The sequence below is a fragment of the Epinephelus fuscoguttatus genome, linkage group LG24, assembly GCF_011397635.1.
Source record: "Epinephelus fuscoguttatus linkage group LG24, E.fuscoguttatus.final_Chr_v1".
Classification (NCBI taxonomy): Eukaryota; Metazoa; Chordata; class Actinopteri; order Perciformes; family Serranidae; genus Epinephelus; species Epinephelus fuscoguttatus.
Window position 1 is genome coordinate 17,621,104 of NC_064775.1, and position 17,330 is coordinate 17,638,433.

The window sequence follows — 17,330 nt, forward strand, 5'->3', positions numbered from 1 at the left end:
CAGTTTGTTTTGGTCTTTGGACTCTGTGGTGAAGTTGCTGCATAGAACTTTGTGTGAATGGGACAAAAGAATCAGGAGCTTAGACATTAGATCTGTTTGATATTTACACAACACTGAGTTAAATGTGTCAATCAATGATTTAGTATACATACAGTTTAAAACAAGTCAAGCTGCATGTGAAGGTATTGCAGTGTAAAAGTAGGCTTACACTGCCCTCTAAAGGTTTGAATCACAACACTGAAAAGCAACACAATGCTGGCCTTACGTTATCTTTACTTACAGACTGTAGCTAAATCAAAGTCAGAAACAAGAAACTTTGATAAGAGTATGTGTTTAGTAAGGTAGATGGCATTTAACTATGTTACAGTATGAAAAGGGATGTGTAACAAATGTTATCAAATTGGACATTCCAGTACATTGTTTTTAAATTGGTTAGGAGACCAGTCATTCTTTAAAGGATCTATTAATTTCTCAGATCCAAGAAAGAGGCTGTGACTGTCGCACATATGGGATCCAGTTTGACCATTACTTTGTAAATCTATTCATTTGGTATATGAATTGGTGCACTTCCATTGAAAGCTGCAAGAACTATACCATTCCTCCCTTGAAATCTCAAAATTACCCTCATTTTCCCACTTATTTTTATGGTGCTCTGTGGGATGGGATTTCTTTGACATAAAACCCTTACATAGTCTGGATATAAAACCTTCTGATGTCTAATTCTGACATGTAGGGTCCTGTAACTCATTTTATCACTGGCTCATCCAGGTGATAGATGGCATTTAAAAGCAGCTCACCCCAAAATCAAAACTGCATATTTTTCTTCTTTTGTAGCTTTTTGTAAGCAGATTCATTTTCTTTCCACAGAAGTAGACCTGCCAACTGTATCACTGCGCAAAAGGGAGCATGCATCATACTTGTGACAGCAAGAGATGTCAGCATTAATGGCATGTGTAAGCTTAGCCAGCTCAGTGGTGTTAGGTGAGCTAGCAGTAGATTAACGTTTCCTTCTACGGGGTGATACAGTTGGCGGACGTTTTTTGGTAGAAAGAAAATAGTTCCTACATCAAACTGCTCACAACAAGGTCTGTGGATTATCTTGAGTAACCGGGTCATGATTTCTGGAAAGAGACATTGCTGCTGAATTTCAAATGTCATTTTTGGCACTTTGAGCACCACAAGCTGAGTGCCATGTTGTTCTATTATATTGGAGAGAAGGCAGACATCTCTACAGCTGATATCTCCAACACTGGGCAACTCACACCAAAACAATCTATTCTAATAATAAATAGCACTACAGGTAAGAGGAAGAATATGCGTTTTTGATTTGGGGGTGAACTGTCCCTGAGGTCGACGATCACGCTGGCGTGATTAACGTGACTAGTTTAGGACGTCACTGCGAGAAAACTAAACCACATAGAACGCTACCGTCAACTTTCTGGAAAGTGCGGACTTGAAACTCCATGACAGGTTTTTGTTTTATGTTGACAGACCAAATAAAAACGGAGATAATGATAGTTTAAAGTTGAAATAAAAATAATGTTTATGCATGCGCAAAGTGTGAACAGTGTGTTGGAGCAGGCGTTGCATTTATTTGAATATTTTCGTCGTTTTTTGGCATATACAAAACAAATAAAATCAACTTTATTTATATGGCATTTTTTCATACGACAGTAACACAAAGTGCCTCACAGAGGTTAAAAAAGCCACCTCTGGGGGCCGTCCACACTGAGAGGGCCCATGGACCACGGCTGCAGGGAGCGCCGCTGTAGAGACCACCCCAACCCAGGCAGACAGGAGGCTCCACACCGAGGTGCGGTGCCCAACAGCCACCCAGGTCAGAGCTGTCCATGGGACGGCACCCCCATCAGTAGACCAGGAACAACTCTCAGTGTGGTAGGCCCCCATGAGGAAACACTGGAGCTAAAAATGGACTACAACGGTAGAATAGGATAAAAGGTATAAAATGGACCAAATAAACAAAAAGCTATTTAGCTCATAAAATTACGTTAATAGCTAGGTAAGAAAGATCTAAAACAGAGACATAAAATGCATCAAAACTAAAACCTATAACTAAAATAACAAAAGATAAAGATTAAATGAGATAAGAACGTAAAAAGAGGAAGGGTAAGAGCATTTTTTTAAAAACAAAAAACAAAGATAAATCGGTTAAAAGCCTGATAAAAGGAATTTAAAATAGATAAATAAAGAGATCGGTTAAAAGCCTGATTAAAAAGATGAGTCTTGAGCCTCTTTTTAAAAACATCAACAGTCTCTGCAGCCCCGAGGTTCTCCAGCAGGCTGTTCCACAATCGGGGGCCATAATAACTAAATGCCGCCTCCCCGTGTGTTTTAGTCCTAACTTGTGGTATGGTTAAAAGGCCTGTGCCAGAGGACCTCAGGGTCCGTGAGGGTTGATATGGTAAAAGCAAGTCAGATAAATAAGAAGGCCCAAGACCGTTAATACATTTAAAAACTAATAAAAGAACCTTAAAATTGATCCTGAAGCACACGGGGAGCCAATGCAGCAATTTTAAAACTGATGTAATGTGCTCCCGCCCTCTGGTCCTCATCAGCACTCGTGCAGCTGAATTCTGTAATAATTGTAGATTTGAGATACTCTTTTTGGGAAGACCAGAGAGCAGGGTATTACAATAATCAGGAGATAAAAGCATGCATCAGCACCTCCGTGCTGGCCTGAGAGAGAAATGGGTGAATTCTGGCTATATTCTTAAGGTGGTAGAAACCTACCTTTGTTATGTTTTTAATATGTGGAATAAAACAGAGCTCAGAGTCAAAAATCACACCCAGATTTTTTACAGATTGTGTTGGTTTAAAATCCTGTAGTTCTGGTAAAAGTTTCTCTCTCTGGCCTTCGGGACCAATGACTAAAACCTCTGTCTAAAATAATGTTAAAAAAGGGCATCAATTGGCCCTGCGTCATCAGGAGACACGGCGATGTACAGTTGCGTATCATCAGCATAACTATGAAAGCTGATGCCATGCCTCCTGATGACATCCCCCAGGGGAAGCATGTAGAGATTAAAAAGAGTTGGACCTAAAATTGACCCCTGGGGGACCCCACACTTTATCTCATGGGTTCCTGAGGAACATGTATCCATACTTACAAAGAAGTGTCGATCAGTAAGGTAAGAGACGAACCAGTTAAAAACAGTACCAGAGAGGCCTACCAGGTGCCTCAGTCTGTTTCATAAAATGTGATGGTCTACTGTATCGAAGGCGGCGGTTAGATCCAGTAAAACCAAGACTGTGAGTTTATGGTTATCTAAATTGCACCTGATGTCGTTTAGAATCTTTAAAAGGGCTGTCTCGGTACTGTGGTTCATCCTAAAACCAGACTGATACTTCTCTAAAGTATTTAAAAAATAATTTACTTTGGTAAAAAACAGTTTTTCTAAAATTTTGCTTAAAAATGGTAAGTTGGATACAGGCCAACAATTATTAAAAATGTTGGGGTCTAAATTGCTCTTCTTCAGAAGGGGCTTCACCACCGCCGTTTTCAAGGAGGTTGGGAAAACACTCGTCTGAAGAGAGCAATTCACCATGTAAAGTAGCTGTTACTCAAGGAATCCATAAAACGTTTTAAAAAACGGTGTGGGAATCGGGGCTAAAAGGCAGGTTGTGTCCTCGCATCAACTAGGGCAAAACTCTCCAGTGTTTCCTCAGGTAAAAGCAATGATCCAGGTGTGTCAACAGTTAAAATCTGTTGAGAGAAAAGCAGGGGCGGCTGGCCAATAGAGGGTGATAGGGCGCCGCCCCTACTCGAGCCACAATAGAAAAGAAAGATGATAATAAATGTATGATTATCGTCATCATTATTGTCATATATACACACAATATATTAATTATTCTGATAATTTTCACTTGAAACAGCTCGTCCTGCCTCTGAATATCCAATCAGATGCAGTGTGAAGTCACGTTCCGGCCCTCTGGGGTGATATCAGCCTGGCTGGAAATCGCCCCGACTCATTCTCATAGACTTTCATGTAAAATGCTTTTTTTTCTAAATGCAGGCACTCCAATGCAATCTCTATGGGTTCCGGGAGGGCTTGCCCGAACGTGTTTTCGTCATAAGTAAACCACCAAGTATCATTCATGTGCTCCTCGGATGGTCCGATTTCCCATGTCGGGAAGTCGTTCTTACTTTATTGTGTGCTCATGAGTGTTTAGGTGGTAATGTGGAGACATCATGGACATTACAAAGATGATGTGTTGTATTTTATCATTCAAAATGTTTAAAAAACACGTCAACCGTTTCCACTGAAATATTGCTTTACGGTCGGAAACTCATTTTTCCGATTATTCCGACATCACATGAGGCAGTGCCACTGCGCAGCGGTCACATCCAAGATCAACATGGCTAACGTTTCCAGTTGATCCAAGAGGGTTTTTAACCATATAGGTTAAAAAGAAACGACACATAGTGCGCCCAAATTCACACCTGTTCGTTCCTCTCCATGGATTTTCTCCGCGACCGTTGGCGAGAAGACACGCATATCACGTGAAACAGCGGAACTGCAGCTTTGTCTGACACTTGTCAGTAGTCCAATGTTTTCACAGCGAAAAAAATGATAAAGTTACACTAAAATTATGTAGGTATAACAGAGCTTTCATACAGCTTTGCACACACATTACTCTTGTATGGATTACTCGCGAATGCAGGGTGGCACAGAAATGCCACGCATATCACATTAAAGCGCAGGAGCAGAGCTTTCATGTGATACCACACACATCATTGTGCTGTCATTCCATCACGCTATAAATACAGATCAATTGTCTACAAAATAAAAACCTGACGAATTTCTTTACAATCCATTATACAGATCTTGTTATCAGTCACTTCATATAGGCTAGTGAGGAATATCGTATCTTACCACGTTTTAGGCTTGCGTGTGTTTCTCCCTGTCTATCCACATTTGTAATCCGGCTTTCAAGATGCAAATATCTCCATATTGTCCAGTTGACACTCCATCAAACTTTGTATGACAAAACCAGCCACTTCACCTTTGCGCACCCAGACAACTGCAGCCTAATTATGCATGCTGACAGGGCCGTAGTCACAATATACATTGAGGGGGACAATTGAAATTTACCCATTGAACGGGTCACCTCAGCCATCATCACAACAATTGCCCCCCCTGAGAAATTTGGCAGGAGCCGCCACTGGAGAAAAGACTAGATCTGATGTCATTGATTTTACGTCTGAAGTGGTCTGCAAAGTCCTCACAAAGGGCATTGGTTGTTGTCTTAGGCGATTTGATTTGAGATGTTGACGTAATATTTTGTAGTGGACTGTTAGTTTTGATTTTCTGATTATTACGACACGAATCAAAATGTCTGAATCTGCTGACTCTGCTCTACAGGCTGCACATTCTAGGGACGTGGGGGCGGGGCCAACTGAGCAGTGTGGCGGAAGTGAAGCGCGGGAGAGTGAGGCGGATGAGAGAGGCAGGAGATAGAAGATTGAGAGATATATTGAGAGAGATTTTGGAAGATTTGGAGTTGTATTAGTATTCGTATTTAGAGTTTATTAGTGAGGAGTAGAGGATGTTGAGGACGTTGAACGTAAGACAAGCCGTGGACTTGTTCTTCGAACTGGAGGAGCAGCAGGGCGAAATCTGCATTTCACCGTCAGAGTGGGAGAGTGAATTTGAGGATGAAGTTGAGGATCCGTCCTTTGTGATTGACGACAAGAGGTGAGTCAAACTTCTTATGAAAATGTATTGTTTTTGTGTTTTTCTTATTACTCTCTTTGTAAATGTGTGATGTGAGATTTTGTCACACACACACACAACTCGCGGTAAAATATTAATATTTTCCCGCGGTAAAATAATAATATTTTCCTGCGATAAAATATTTTCCAGGGCCTCCACAAGAATTATGTTATTTTATTGTTTTTGTGTATTTTTATAAATTGTGCAAATTGAACTGAACTCAACTTTTTACATTGTGTTATTGTCATGTACATATACAGAGATGATGAGCAGCCTGGGACATCTACAGCCCCAGCAACGAGCAGAGGCAGGGGGCGTCAGTGTGGGAGGGAGAATAGATGCCGATCTAGATCTCCATGTGGTCATCCCAGCCACACCACAGCCCTGAGGCCTGGAGAACAGAAAGTGAACCTTATAGTGCTCCAGGAGTCAGTAGGTTCATGCCCCACAGACCACCAGGAGCCCAGGTGGACATGCACCCGCCATACACACTGAAAGAGCTGTTTCAGCTGTTCTTCTCCACTGCCACCGTGAAGACACTCTGCAAGAACACCAACAAATATGCAGCAATACAGCAGGAAATGGGGAAGAAATACAGCTGGGCTGACGTCGAGGTTGAGGAGCTGTATAAATTCTTTGGCCTTCTCATGTACATGGCATTGGTGTCACTGCCAAGTCTCCAGGACTACTGGAAACAAAACCACATCCTGTCTGTGCCGTTTCCAGCCATGGTCATGACAAGAGACCGATTCAGGTCCCTGAGGTGGAACATCCACCCCAGCAATCCAGAGGAGAATGTGATAAATGACAGAAAGAAGGGAACACCTGACTTTGACAAGCTCTTCAGGACAAAACCCCTCATGGATGAGATCCGCACTGCGTGCCAGGCTCATTACCACCCAAGGAAGGAATTGGCTGTCGACGAGCGAATGGTGGCAACCAAGGCAAAAACTGGCCTGACCAGTACATGAAGGACAAGCCAACAAAATGGGGGATCAAGCTCTTTGTGTTGGGTGAGTCAAGCAGTGGCTACACTGTCAGTTTCAAAGTGTACAGTGGGAAGTCTAGCTCTGCCAGTGTGCATGGACTGTCATATGCTGCTGTGATGGACCTCATTCAGCCGTCATATCTTGGGACGGGATACCATATTTATATGGACAACTTCTACACCAGTCCCAAGCTGGTCCTTGACTTGGCCAGCATGAAGTATGGTGCTTGCGGTACCAACAGGGACAACAGGAAAGGGTGTCTCTGTGGAAGAGGAAATGCCCTCACCCCAAAGTCTGAGAGAGGTGCTGTGAGGTGGATCAGGGAGGGCCCCCTGCTGTTTGTGAAGTGGATGGACACACGGGAGGTGTCTGTGTGCTCCACAATCCATCCAGCATTTTCTGGTGAGGTGGTCCAGAGGAGAGCAAAGGATGAAGATGGACACTGGGCAGTGAAGGAGATTCCGTGGCCTACAACAAGTGCATGGGTGGGGTTGATCTTTCCGACCAGCTGATCGAGTATTACTCCACCCACTGCAAAACTGCTCGCTGGTACTGGACGCTCTTTTTGCACTTTGTGGACATTGCAGCAACAAATGCATAGATCATGCATTGTGAGATGAGCAGCAAACAACAGGTGCAGCCCATGACTCACAAGAACTTTCTTACCCAGCTGGTGTCCGAGCTGTGTGGAGTGGACAAGACGGGGATTCCAAACAACAGGAGCAATCAACATGTTCCTGTTGCCATCGCCACTGCCACTGATGCCAGCCAGAAAGCCACTCAAGGCCGCAGGGCATGCCAACGCTGCCACCAGGTGGACAAAAAGAGGAACCTAACGCCATGGCGATGCAAGTCCTGTGATGTGCCCCTCTGTGTCATTGATTTTATCTTAATTTGACATTTATATGTTACTTTTGCACTATTTAGGAACCTCTCACAGTCTGTGAATGAAAGGCCTGTTATATAGTTCTCTGTCTAATTGTGTACATAAACTATTTTGAAGAGAGGCATGGCCAAAATGACAAAAAAAAAAAAAAACGCCTATGGCTTCACCTGGTTTTTGTTGTAAATAGTTGTATATAGCTTAATTTTATCTCAGTTATACTTTTGTATGTACATATTTACAACTTGTGTTTACAATTTCTACCTTTAAATTTTTTCATTGAGCATGTTTGAATTTTGTATAGTAAAGAAATTAATTTATTTTTCAAATCCGGTTTTGTGTTTTTGAGTGTTTTTGGGTCTAGTATGTTAATATAGTATGTCAGAGTGGAAACATAATTTTCTGGTCATATAGCTAAGGTTGTGCTGAAAAAAAAGAAATTAAACATTGGCATGACAAACATTTTTTTTTTTATGTGGTATATGAAGGCAAAAATTAAAAGTATACAAAAACGGCCAAAATAGCCCAAGACCCTTAAGGGTTAAGGGTCTGTTCAACCAAATTACAACATATCTGGTATCTGCATGTAAACTCCATTTCAAACACAATCAGGGTGAATAATGTGTCATCTATGCGTGTAAACATTACTTTTGAATAACAGAATGGCAAAATGTCAGTTTTGGGCAGTTTTCATAGGGACTATGTCTTTGGTAGCAGCAGCTAAGAAAACTTTAATATCCATTACATTACATGAAATTCTGGTAGCTGTGTAAAACAGTAAAGAGCAGGTAAACTGCACGAGAGAAATCTAAAAACCTCAGCACATAAATTCAGAAATGTCTGCTTGGCTAACAAGAAATGTCCCTCTGTAATTTGGGTGGCTGTCCCTTTAAATTTTCAGATACAAGTACACTCTTCAGGTATGATATTAGGCAAGGTCTCATACTTAAAGGAGTACCCGCTGTCAGATGTTGTGGTGATTCTTAGCGACCTCATAGTCCCTGGGACCGGAGCGCAGCACTGTGTGATCCCCAGCATGGCAGAGGGTCTGTCCGAGGCCGAGCAGTTCCCATGACAGTAGTAGAAAGTCAGCACCTTTGGATGGACAATCCAGTTGTCCCAGCCCAGCTCCTCAAAGCTAATTTCAGTCTCTGCTCTGTGGCAGTCGCTGTGCTGAGGTCTCTCCTGTGAGGGCCGCTGGAGCAGGTCGATCGCTGAAGGAGACCAGGGGATTGGTAGGGGTGCATGGCGGGGTGAGCGGACAGGACCACGAGGCTGAGCATGGACGTGGAGAAAGGGTGTCTTGGCTGGTTCATTGGTGTGGCACTGACAGGCTGGACAGCGAACCTGAAGCAGGAACGGGCCCTCAGCCACAGAGGCCAGCAGGTTTTGATCCACGTGGAAGGTGGCCCATCCGTCTGAGCTCATCTCCGATGGAGCCTCTGCTGCCTGGAGGAGCTCCTGCGCTGAGGTGTGAATGAACAGCTGGGCAGAAGAGTTGGCTGTGGCTCCTTCGTCTGCGTAGAACCAGAAGTGGGCAGATGTGACCAGGGTGTCCTGGTTGTTCATGGAGGGCTGGAAGTAATATGTGAAGTGACTGTTGGTGGTTTCTCCGGGAGCTGAGTCAGATCTGGCACAGGATGAGTCTGCCAAAGTGAAATAAGAGAGCAGTTAGTAAAGTTCATTGCTTTTTTATTGGGCAATTTGGGGCTTCCTCAGAGTCCTGCTGATGTACAGCTCTACTGCGGGAGGCTGTGACATCACTGTAGGGAGTGGTTACAGGCGCAACAAAGCTCTTGTGACCACATTTTCAGCCTGGTGTTCAGTTACTCTGTACAGCTGCTGTAATCACATAAATCATCTACACAGTCTTAAAGTAAAGGCCCATTCTATTAATTGTACTGCAAGGCAAGGGCTGACTATGAGATAATGGGCCCCTAGGCACAGATGTGCAGACGGCCCCACCACCCATAGAGGCAAGACGCACAGACTTTGCGGTGGTTTTGCCCCTTTTATGTTGTTGTTTTGTGTCTCTTTGTAGTCATTTAAAGCCTCTGTGGTTGTGTTATGTCTTTCATAGTCATTTTGTGTCTCTTTGTGGTTGTTTTACATCTTTTTTGCTTATTTTGTGTCTCTTTGAGGTAATTTTGTGACATTTTTGGTCATTGTGAGTCTCTTTGTAGTCATTTTGTGTCCCATGATTATTCTTTATATTTTTTGGTGATTTTTTTAGCCCTATTCGGATGGGATTAGTTTAACATGGAAGGATTTTAGTCCTGTCCGAACGCGCCATGTCTGTAATCATTACGGAAAACGACTTTTACCTTCTGTAAAATGGTCCGGAGAAAATACCTTGGGTAATATTAATCCCGTGTGAACGCGATCCTCTGTAAAAATATATGTAAATATTTCGTCACATCCTGTTTACAACCTTTTTTGGGGGGAGACCAATCAAAACGGTCGAGAAGAAAGCACTTTTCAGTGCCACAAGACTTCTCTCATCTTGTGTTAAGTCAGCCTAATATAAATCCATATTGCTAATCGTTGTGTACACACAACGTAAATGTGACACATACAGGAAGCAACGTAGCACGCACAAGCCGAAAGGGAGGTGACGCCAGGGCGCAAACGGAGTTACCACTCCCATCTCTGGTAGAATTACGGAGATTTCTTGTCCCGTGCAAATCAGACGTTTATATTACACACATCCTGTGGTAAACTGACATTAGTCCACGTCCCTATGTAAAAATAATCCCGTCCGAATAGTACTTATGTGTCACTTTGTAGACATTTTAGGTCACTGTGAGGCAATTTTGAGACTTTTTGGTCCATTTCTGTCTCTTTGTGGTAATTTAATGTCTCTTTGCCATTGTTTTGTGTCTTTCTTGGTCGTTTTGTGTCTCTTGTAGCCATTTTAAGTCTCTTTGTGGTTGTTTTGTTTCTTTTGGTCATTTTGTGTCTGTTTGTAGTTATTTTGTGTCTCTTCATTGTGTGTCTCTTTGTCATTGTTTCGAGTCTTTTTCAGCCATAATATGTCACTTTGTAGCCGTTTTATGTCTCTGTGGTTGTTTTGTTTTTAGTTATTTTGTGTCTCTCTTCGCTGCTTTGTGTCTTTTTATAGTCATATTATGTCTCTTTGAGGTGTCACTATAGTAATTTTGTGTGTCTTTGTGGTTGTTTGAAGCGTTTTTTGGTGGTTTTATATATCTTTTTGTCATTTTGTCTCTTTGCCATTGTTCTTTTTTGTCCCTTTCTGTCTCTTTGTGGTGAGTTTTTGTCTCTATGCCGTGGTTTTGTGTATTTTTTGGTCGTTTTGTGTGTCTTTCATTTTGTGTATTTTTGTTGTTTTGTGTCCGGCCTTCTTGCTTTGTGTCTCTTTGTAGTCATTTTGTGTCTACTTGTGGTTGTTTTGTGTGTTTCTGCAGCTGCTTTAAGTCTCTTCAAGGTAAATTTGAGTCCTTTTTTTTGGTCTTTTAAGTGTTTTTTTTTTTTAGTATTTTTGTCTAATCTTTGTCTAATCTTCATGTTGTGTGTTTGTGGTCATTTTGTGTCTCTTTTCCAATGTTTTGTGTCTTTTTTTTGGTCATTATAAGCCTCTTTGTAGTCATTTTGTGGCTATTTGTGGTAAATGTGTGTCTTTTTTGGTCTTTTTGTGTCTCTTTCATTTTGCGGCTTTTTTGGTCATAATATTTATCTTTGTCATTTTGTGTCGCTAGTTGTTTTTTTGTGTGTCTTTTTTGGTTGTTTTGTATTTCTTTGATTTTGTGTCTTACTGTGTTCTTGTGTGCATATGTTCATTTTGTCTTTTTGGTCACTTTGTGGCTGTTTTGTCCATTTTTGTAGTCACTTTGTGCAGTTCCTTTGCATTTTTTGTGGTCTTTTTATGTCTCTTTGTTGTCTTTTGAGTCTCTACCTTAAGTATTAATTGAGTGATAGTTTGCAGGCAGGGGCCAGGGGAGCCCTGACACTTTGGGCCATTGGGTCCGTTCCTTGTAGGCGCATTCAATAAACCATCCATGCTCCAAGGACACCTGCTTACGCACAAATTTATTTGCAAAGGCTCCATATCATAAACTAATACAAAGTGCAGATAACTGAGTATGTTTCTTTCACATCTTCAGCGTGGATATCGTGAGTTTACTGCAATATAGATGGCAGTTAAGCCCAGGCAGTGTACTTTTAAACAAGAAACACAAATATTGAATTAAAACCTTTTTGGAAGCACTCTGCTGCACTTTCAGTTTAGTCTTATGCTCAAGCACCCTATTAAACCTGAAGACTAAGTATTTCAAATTTACTGTCACATGATCGGGGCAGTTTTGTAATGCAGTTGCAAGAAAATATGATAAAACTGCGCTATGCTTGAATGGAATTGTACATTATATTATTTTTGCTCACTGAGTCTGTATAATTTCAGTCCTTAAAATATCAGATTTTCCACCAGAAAGCAAAATAATTCCTTCTATAGGACAAAAACACACTGGATTGAAGGATCCAAAATAAAGGTATACTGTTTTGGAGTGAAAGTGTGCACATTTAAGAGTTTTTGAGTTGTTATTCGGGTAGGAAAAAAAAGAAAATTAAAAAAAAAAAAAGCCTCTCACCAGAACTGGGGAAGAGAATAATTTGAGATGTTTCCTGGGTCAGACTGGTTTCAGGGTTAACCCACGCTGTCCTGCTTGTCCTGGGGACCCTCCGAGGTGTGCGCCTGGCTTCTGGATGTGCCATGTTCCCATCAGGTCCCTGCACTGTGGTTAGAGGCTCCTCCAGCTCGAGGCCCTCCAGCACTCGCTCTCTGAACCAGGACAACACCGCTTCCCGGGAGAGCTCCTCTCCCCTGCAGGCTTGTGTCAGAATATGGATCCACAGAGGGCCCAGGATGAAGACGGCACAAGACACCATGACTGTACTGAATGACAACCGCTTGACACTGTCGGGCTTTGTTTGGCTCTGCAGCTATCTGGGTCTCAGTGAAGTCTGCAAGCAAATGCATTTTGTTGCCAACACATAAATGGAAGATAGCAAAGAATGGCCTTGGCTGTTTCACACAGAATCAAGGGACTGTCTTTGCACTTTCTTCTTTTGTGTCTGCAGTTGCTTTCTGTTGGCACAGTCGACTTAAAGCTTGAAAAAAATATATTTCACACCAATACAAAAACATCTTTATATGTTTTTAGCTGTGAGTAGCCCTCTCAAGATATATTGTGTGAGTGTTTATTATGCACTCTTTGACTCCATCATAGCGGCCGTATCTAACACACACCTGTTTTCCCACCAAACAAAAAGTCTTTGTCTACTGTAAGGAAAACCTGTGTGTGCCGTCTTTATCTGACTGGCCTTGAATCCTTGTATCTGTCTCAGAGAAATATTTTTTAATAATGCATGTTTCTGCACAAGGACAATGTATCAGCTATGTCAGACCAACCAGTTGTCTTCAGAGTAATGTCCACTTACTCACTTTCTCCAGAGTTTAAAACTGTGTTTAATTGTTTTTATCAGAAGATGGAGTTTGCACAGTTGTCATGGAGAAAAAATGACTCGTAAACTGAGCATCTTCTGATGAAGATAATACAGCCTGTTAAAGGATAACTTCGGTATTTTTAAACCTGGGCCCTATTTCCCCATGTGTATGTGTGCGTATGATACTGTAGGTACAACTCGTTTTAAAATTGGTTCAGTATTGAGGGAGGCGGATGCAGCCTGCAGCCGCAAGGTAGATATGGGGGCAAATGCGTCCCGTATAAGTTTGCGCATTAAAAGTGCTTTTTTTCGCCACTGACCGGTTCAGATCGCCAGTGCTATCTCTGTAAATAGCATACTAAGCGTTTCGAACATTGTTTATATAACATTACCTCCACTGTGTCTGTAGCTCTCTCTACTCGTGGGACAGCCGTATTCTTGAGGAAGAGGTGTTTCGGGATTGGATGTCTTCTCTTCTTCGGCTGGCAGTAGTCACCTTGGGAGTCTGTGGATATTCTCATTTATCCAGGTCAATTCCATTCTGGCAACAATTAAATCGTAGGCAACTGGACTTTGATTTTGTCTAGAAGACGTTTCGCCTCTTATCCAAGCGGCTTCATCAGTTCTCAACACATCAGTCTGACTAGTCCTCACTAGTCTGACAAACAGTGGAGTAAGACTCAGGTTTTTAACTAGTGAACTAGTGTGACTCACCTGACCCAAACAATGGTCCAGTGAAAGTCCACTAATGAAGTATTGTCTTATGAGGGTGGTGGGTGTACACCTCCACAGAGGTTAAAAACCTGAGTCTTACTCCACTGTTTGTCAGAGTAGTGAGGACTAGTCAGACCGATGCGTTGAGAACTAATGAAGCCGCTTGGATAAGAGGCGAAACGTCTTCTAGACAAAATCAAAGTCCAGTTGCCTACGATTTAATTGTTGCCAGAATCACCTTGGGAGAAGTGACCACTGCAGATCCGGTGGTCTGCAAGGCGCAGTGTCTGGAGAGGAGTGTTAGCATCCATTTGTAGCACAACTAGCAACAACTTCAGCATCTCGCCATCTGACAAAGGCAGCCTTTGAAAGCTGTACGGGGTGTTGCGTGACATCCTGTTCTTGCAATTCAGATAAGCACAAATACGAACCATTGTTTTCAATCGATGCAGTAAAACTCTCAGCTGTACTCCGGGACAACCAGCGCCACTCTGAGCGGTGCTCTGCATGGCTCCTCTGTTTTCTTCCGGCAACAAGCAAAGCTCTCGCGAGATGATGTCTCACACAGCCGGGAGGAGGTGAAGGGTCAGGTAAACAATTAGTATGCTATTTACAGAGATAGCACTGGCAATCTGAACTGGTCAGTGGCGAAAAAAGCACTTTTAATGCGCAAACTTATACGGGACGCATTTGCCCCCATATCTACCTCGCGGCTGCCGGTTGCATCCGCCTCCCTCAATACTGAACCAATTTTAAAATGAGTTGTACCTATGAATCACACACACACATACACATGGGGAAATAGGGCCCAGGTTGAAAAATACCGAAGTTATCCTTTAACCTTCAAAGGCTGGTTTACATGGTCCACCATCATGATATTGTCTGGCTTGAGATCCGTGTGCACGAATCCAAGGCTTCCCAGGAGTTGTAGAGTCGTGGCCATCTGAAAGTCATGAATGAATCATGCAATAAGGTCAATCACTGTATACAGGTCAGTTTTTATTTCTGAACACGGGCTTTGCCAGGCAGAGCCCTGTAAGATCTGCACTGAGTATCATTTCAGAGCAAATTAGTTATTTACAGTTGGTGGAACAGAAATAGGCTGACCGTTAATCTTGGACATGTTGCTTTAGCCTCAGTTTTTAGCACTACATGTACGTAGCTGCCAAGTACATATTTCAGATACCTTTTACAGGATTCTCATTTTAAAACTGATCGGCTTGAAACATTAAAAGGTCAGCCGGAAAACTCACTGTCACTGTTATCATTGTAAGCTGTATCTTGTGGGAATGGGAAATTTGACAGGTAGAGTAACAGTGACAGGGCTTGGTGAATTGTATTTTAACGTGTCCATCTCCTGTATGCAGTACATACCTGGCGTAGGATGGGGCGGATCTCTTTCACAGAGAAACAGTTGCGAGGTCTCTTATACAAGAAATTCCACAAACTTATGTCCAGCATTTCAAACTCAAGACAAATTTGCTCTCTGTCAGTAAAAGTGCCATAGTATCTGACAAAGTTGTATCTGTCTGAGTGGAAAGCTCTCAGTTGTTTGAGGATGGCAGCCTGGGGAACATGGCAGATGTTAGATTTAACACAATTGATTTAAAGTACATTTGAAGCATTGCACTGTACAAATGAAACCTTTAATACCTACCTCGTTCAATGCCTCAAATTTATAGGTGTTGTTCATGATCTTCACAGCCACTGGCTGACTTGGTGCACTTGGCGACTTTTCCAAAGACCCCCTGCCCCAAAAATGACCAGATCAAGTAATTGGAGGAGGGGGAGGAGAGGACGCCAAGGATGACTCATCATCTGAAGATGAGGAGGAGGATGTGGTGTCCTCTTCAGATGTTGTAGCATACTGAACTACGTCCCGGTAACTTGTAGACTAGAGGAGAAGGAAAGAGTGATGGAAACTTCATATCATCACATTTTGTCCCAAAACAGGACACCAGCAATAGTAGTATAAAGACTTTACATGCAGAGATGATATTTATCATGCTCTCCTTTTGTTTTAGTGCAGAGTAAATCAGAGAGATAAAGATTTAAAAACCCATTTCCTAAATTCTACTATATTGAGAAGAATTACCCCCACTGATTTCAAATAAAGATAACTGATCACATCTGTCTGAAAAGCAACCGTGATGCCACATGCCATTTATTTTTTATAGGCTCCAGCCCCCCACGACCCTCGAGAAGATAAGTGGTTACAAAAATGGATGGATGGATGGATGGATGGATGGATGGATAATATGATCACTAAATATCTCCACAGGTTTTGGATAAATATTAAGTTGGTTCAGCTTGATCAAGCCTATCAATGTCAAAGCAAATCATGTTGGTTATACTAAATTAATTGAATTTGTCAGATTATTAAATACTCATAGGATTGACTCGAAAATGCCAGAGTTGGAACTACTTCAAAAGATGCATGCAAATTGTTGCCTTAATTTTTAAAAGTTAAACCGGTGGATCCTTGTTTACAGTGTATAAAAACACTATCACAACTTGTACTTGTGTGTGTATTTTACAATTTCCTGACACCATGATTTTGGTTTTGCTTAAATTTAATGATAATTTGTTCAGAGTGATTATAAATAGCCTTAGCCTCTCAGCTGGGCTATTTTAACCCCTGTATGACGTGTGACAACAAACTGCGTGTAACGTTACAAAAAACCTAATTGACGCAGACCCGTCCGTTTCTGTATACTGAAACCATTTTCCTCAGTGGAAACAAAGGTTTTATATACTCTTATTTCACAGATAAGAAACTATAAATTGTGAAGACAGGAAAGCCTCCACTAAAATAGCATTTTAAGTCAACTGTGTGTGATTTATCCTTCAGGGATTTATCCAGGTTTCATATGAGAAGAGGAAATCTCCGCTCATCACTAGGCTAATTTATACAATGTAAAATGCCATAGGCTGGCGCTAGCATGTTATATTTGTTTGGAAAACGTGTTTAATACAGGACAGTTGTTTTGTCAGTGAATTTTGTGAGTTGTAATGGAGCAAAACCGTGTGCCATTACCTTTGTTTAATGTTGCTGTTGTCCCTGGTTTTATATGAGAGAAGGGAAAGAGCGCTAGTTGCTAGGCTAATCTATACAATGTAAAATGCCATAGGCTTGTGCTAATAACGTTAGCATGTTGTATTTGTGGGGAAAATGTGTCCAGATAAAGACAAGTGTTTGTCTGTGAATGCTGCAAGTTATAGTGAAGCAGATTTGTGCACTTGTGTTTGAAACTGTTGCTATTAAGCCATGTTTAATGTGTGTTTTGGGTGTGTTTTGAATCAACTAAATTTTACAGCACTTCACAGAAACCTCTGCCACCAACAAGTGTTTTGGAGGTGTAACTGCAGAGTGACACAGACACACCACCGCACAAGTATAAGTGCTCACAATGGTGTGGGCAACATGCGTAGGGTCGACACACAACCATAAATCCACTTAAAGAAAAGACACTTGGCATGGTTGCACTGTAATGGTAGATTCAGGACCGACAAAACCTAGGTTAGCTAACTATCCGTTAGCTATGTAGC

General features: G+C 41.9%; 2 protein-coding genes across 2 annotated transcripts; one reads left to right on the forward strand and one right to left on the reverse strand.

The window, feature by feature from the left end:
* The first annotated feature begins 4,907 nt into the window (after positions 1-4,907).
* LOC125885023 (piggyBac transposable element-derived protein 4-like) lies at positions 4,908-7,876 on the forward strand. The gene is made up of 2 exons (XM_049570385.1): positions 4,908-5,717; positions 5,996-7,876. Exon 2 carries the CDS (start codon positions 6,092-6,094, stop codon positions 6,704-6,706), a length of 615 nt encoding a protein of 204 aa, XP_049426342.1. The 5' UTR covers positions 4,908-5,717; positions 5,996-6,091; the 3' UTR covers positions 6,707-7,876.
* Positions 7,877-8,145: 269 nt separating this feature from the next.
* Positions 8,146-12,597, reverse strand: inha (inhibin subunit alpha). The gene is made up of 2 exons (XM_049570359.1): positions 12,212-12,597; positions 8,146-9,253 (listed from the first exon to the last, which is right to left on the reverse strand). Exons 1-2 carry the CDS (start codon positions 12,507-12,509, stop codon positions 8,505-8,507), a joined length of 1,047 nt encoding a protein of 348 aa, XP_049426316.1. The 5' UTR covers positions 12,510-12,597; the 3' UTR covers positions 8,146-8,504.
* Between the last annotated feature and the right edge of the window lie 4,733 nt (positions 12,598-17,330).

What these genes read in the sequence shown, in the direction of transcription:
- LOC125885023 (XM_049570385.1), top strand. Translation starts at nt 6,092, where the DNA reads ATGTGGTCATCCCAGCCACACCACAGCCCTGAGGCCTGGAGAACAGAA.
- inha (XM_049570359.1), bottom strand. Translation starts at nt 12,509, where the DNA reads ATGGTGTCTTGTGCCGTCTTCATCCTGGGCCCTCTGTGGATCCATATT. An exon ending in TATTCTCTTCCCCAGTTCTG is followed by an intron (nt 9,254 to 12,211) that starts GTGAGAGGCTTT and finishes TCACTTTGGCAG; the next exon opens with ACTCATCCTGTGCCAGATCT.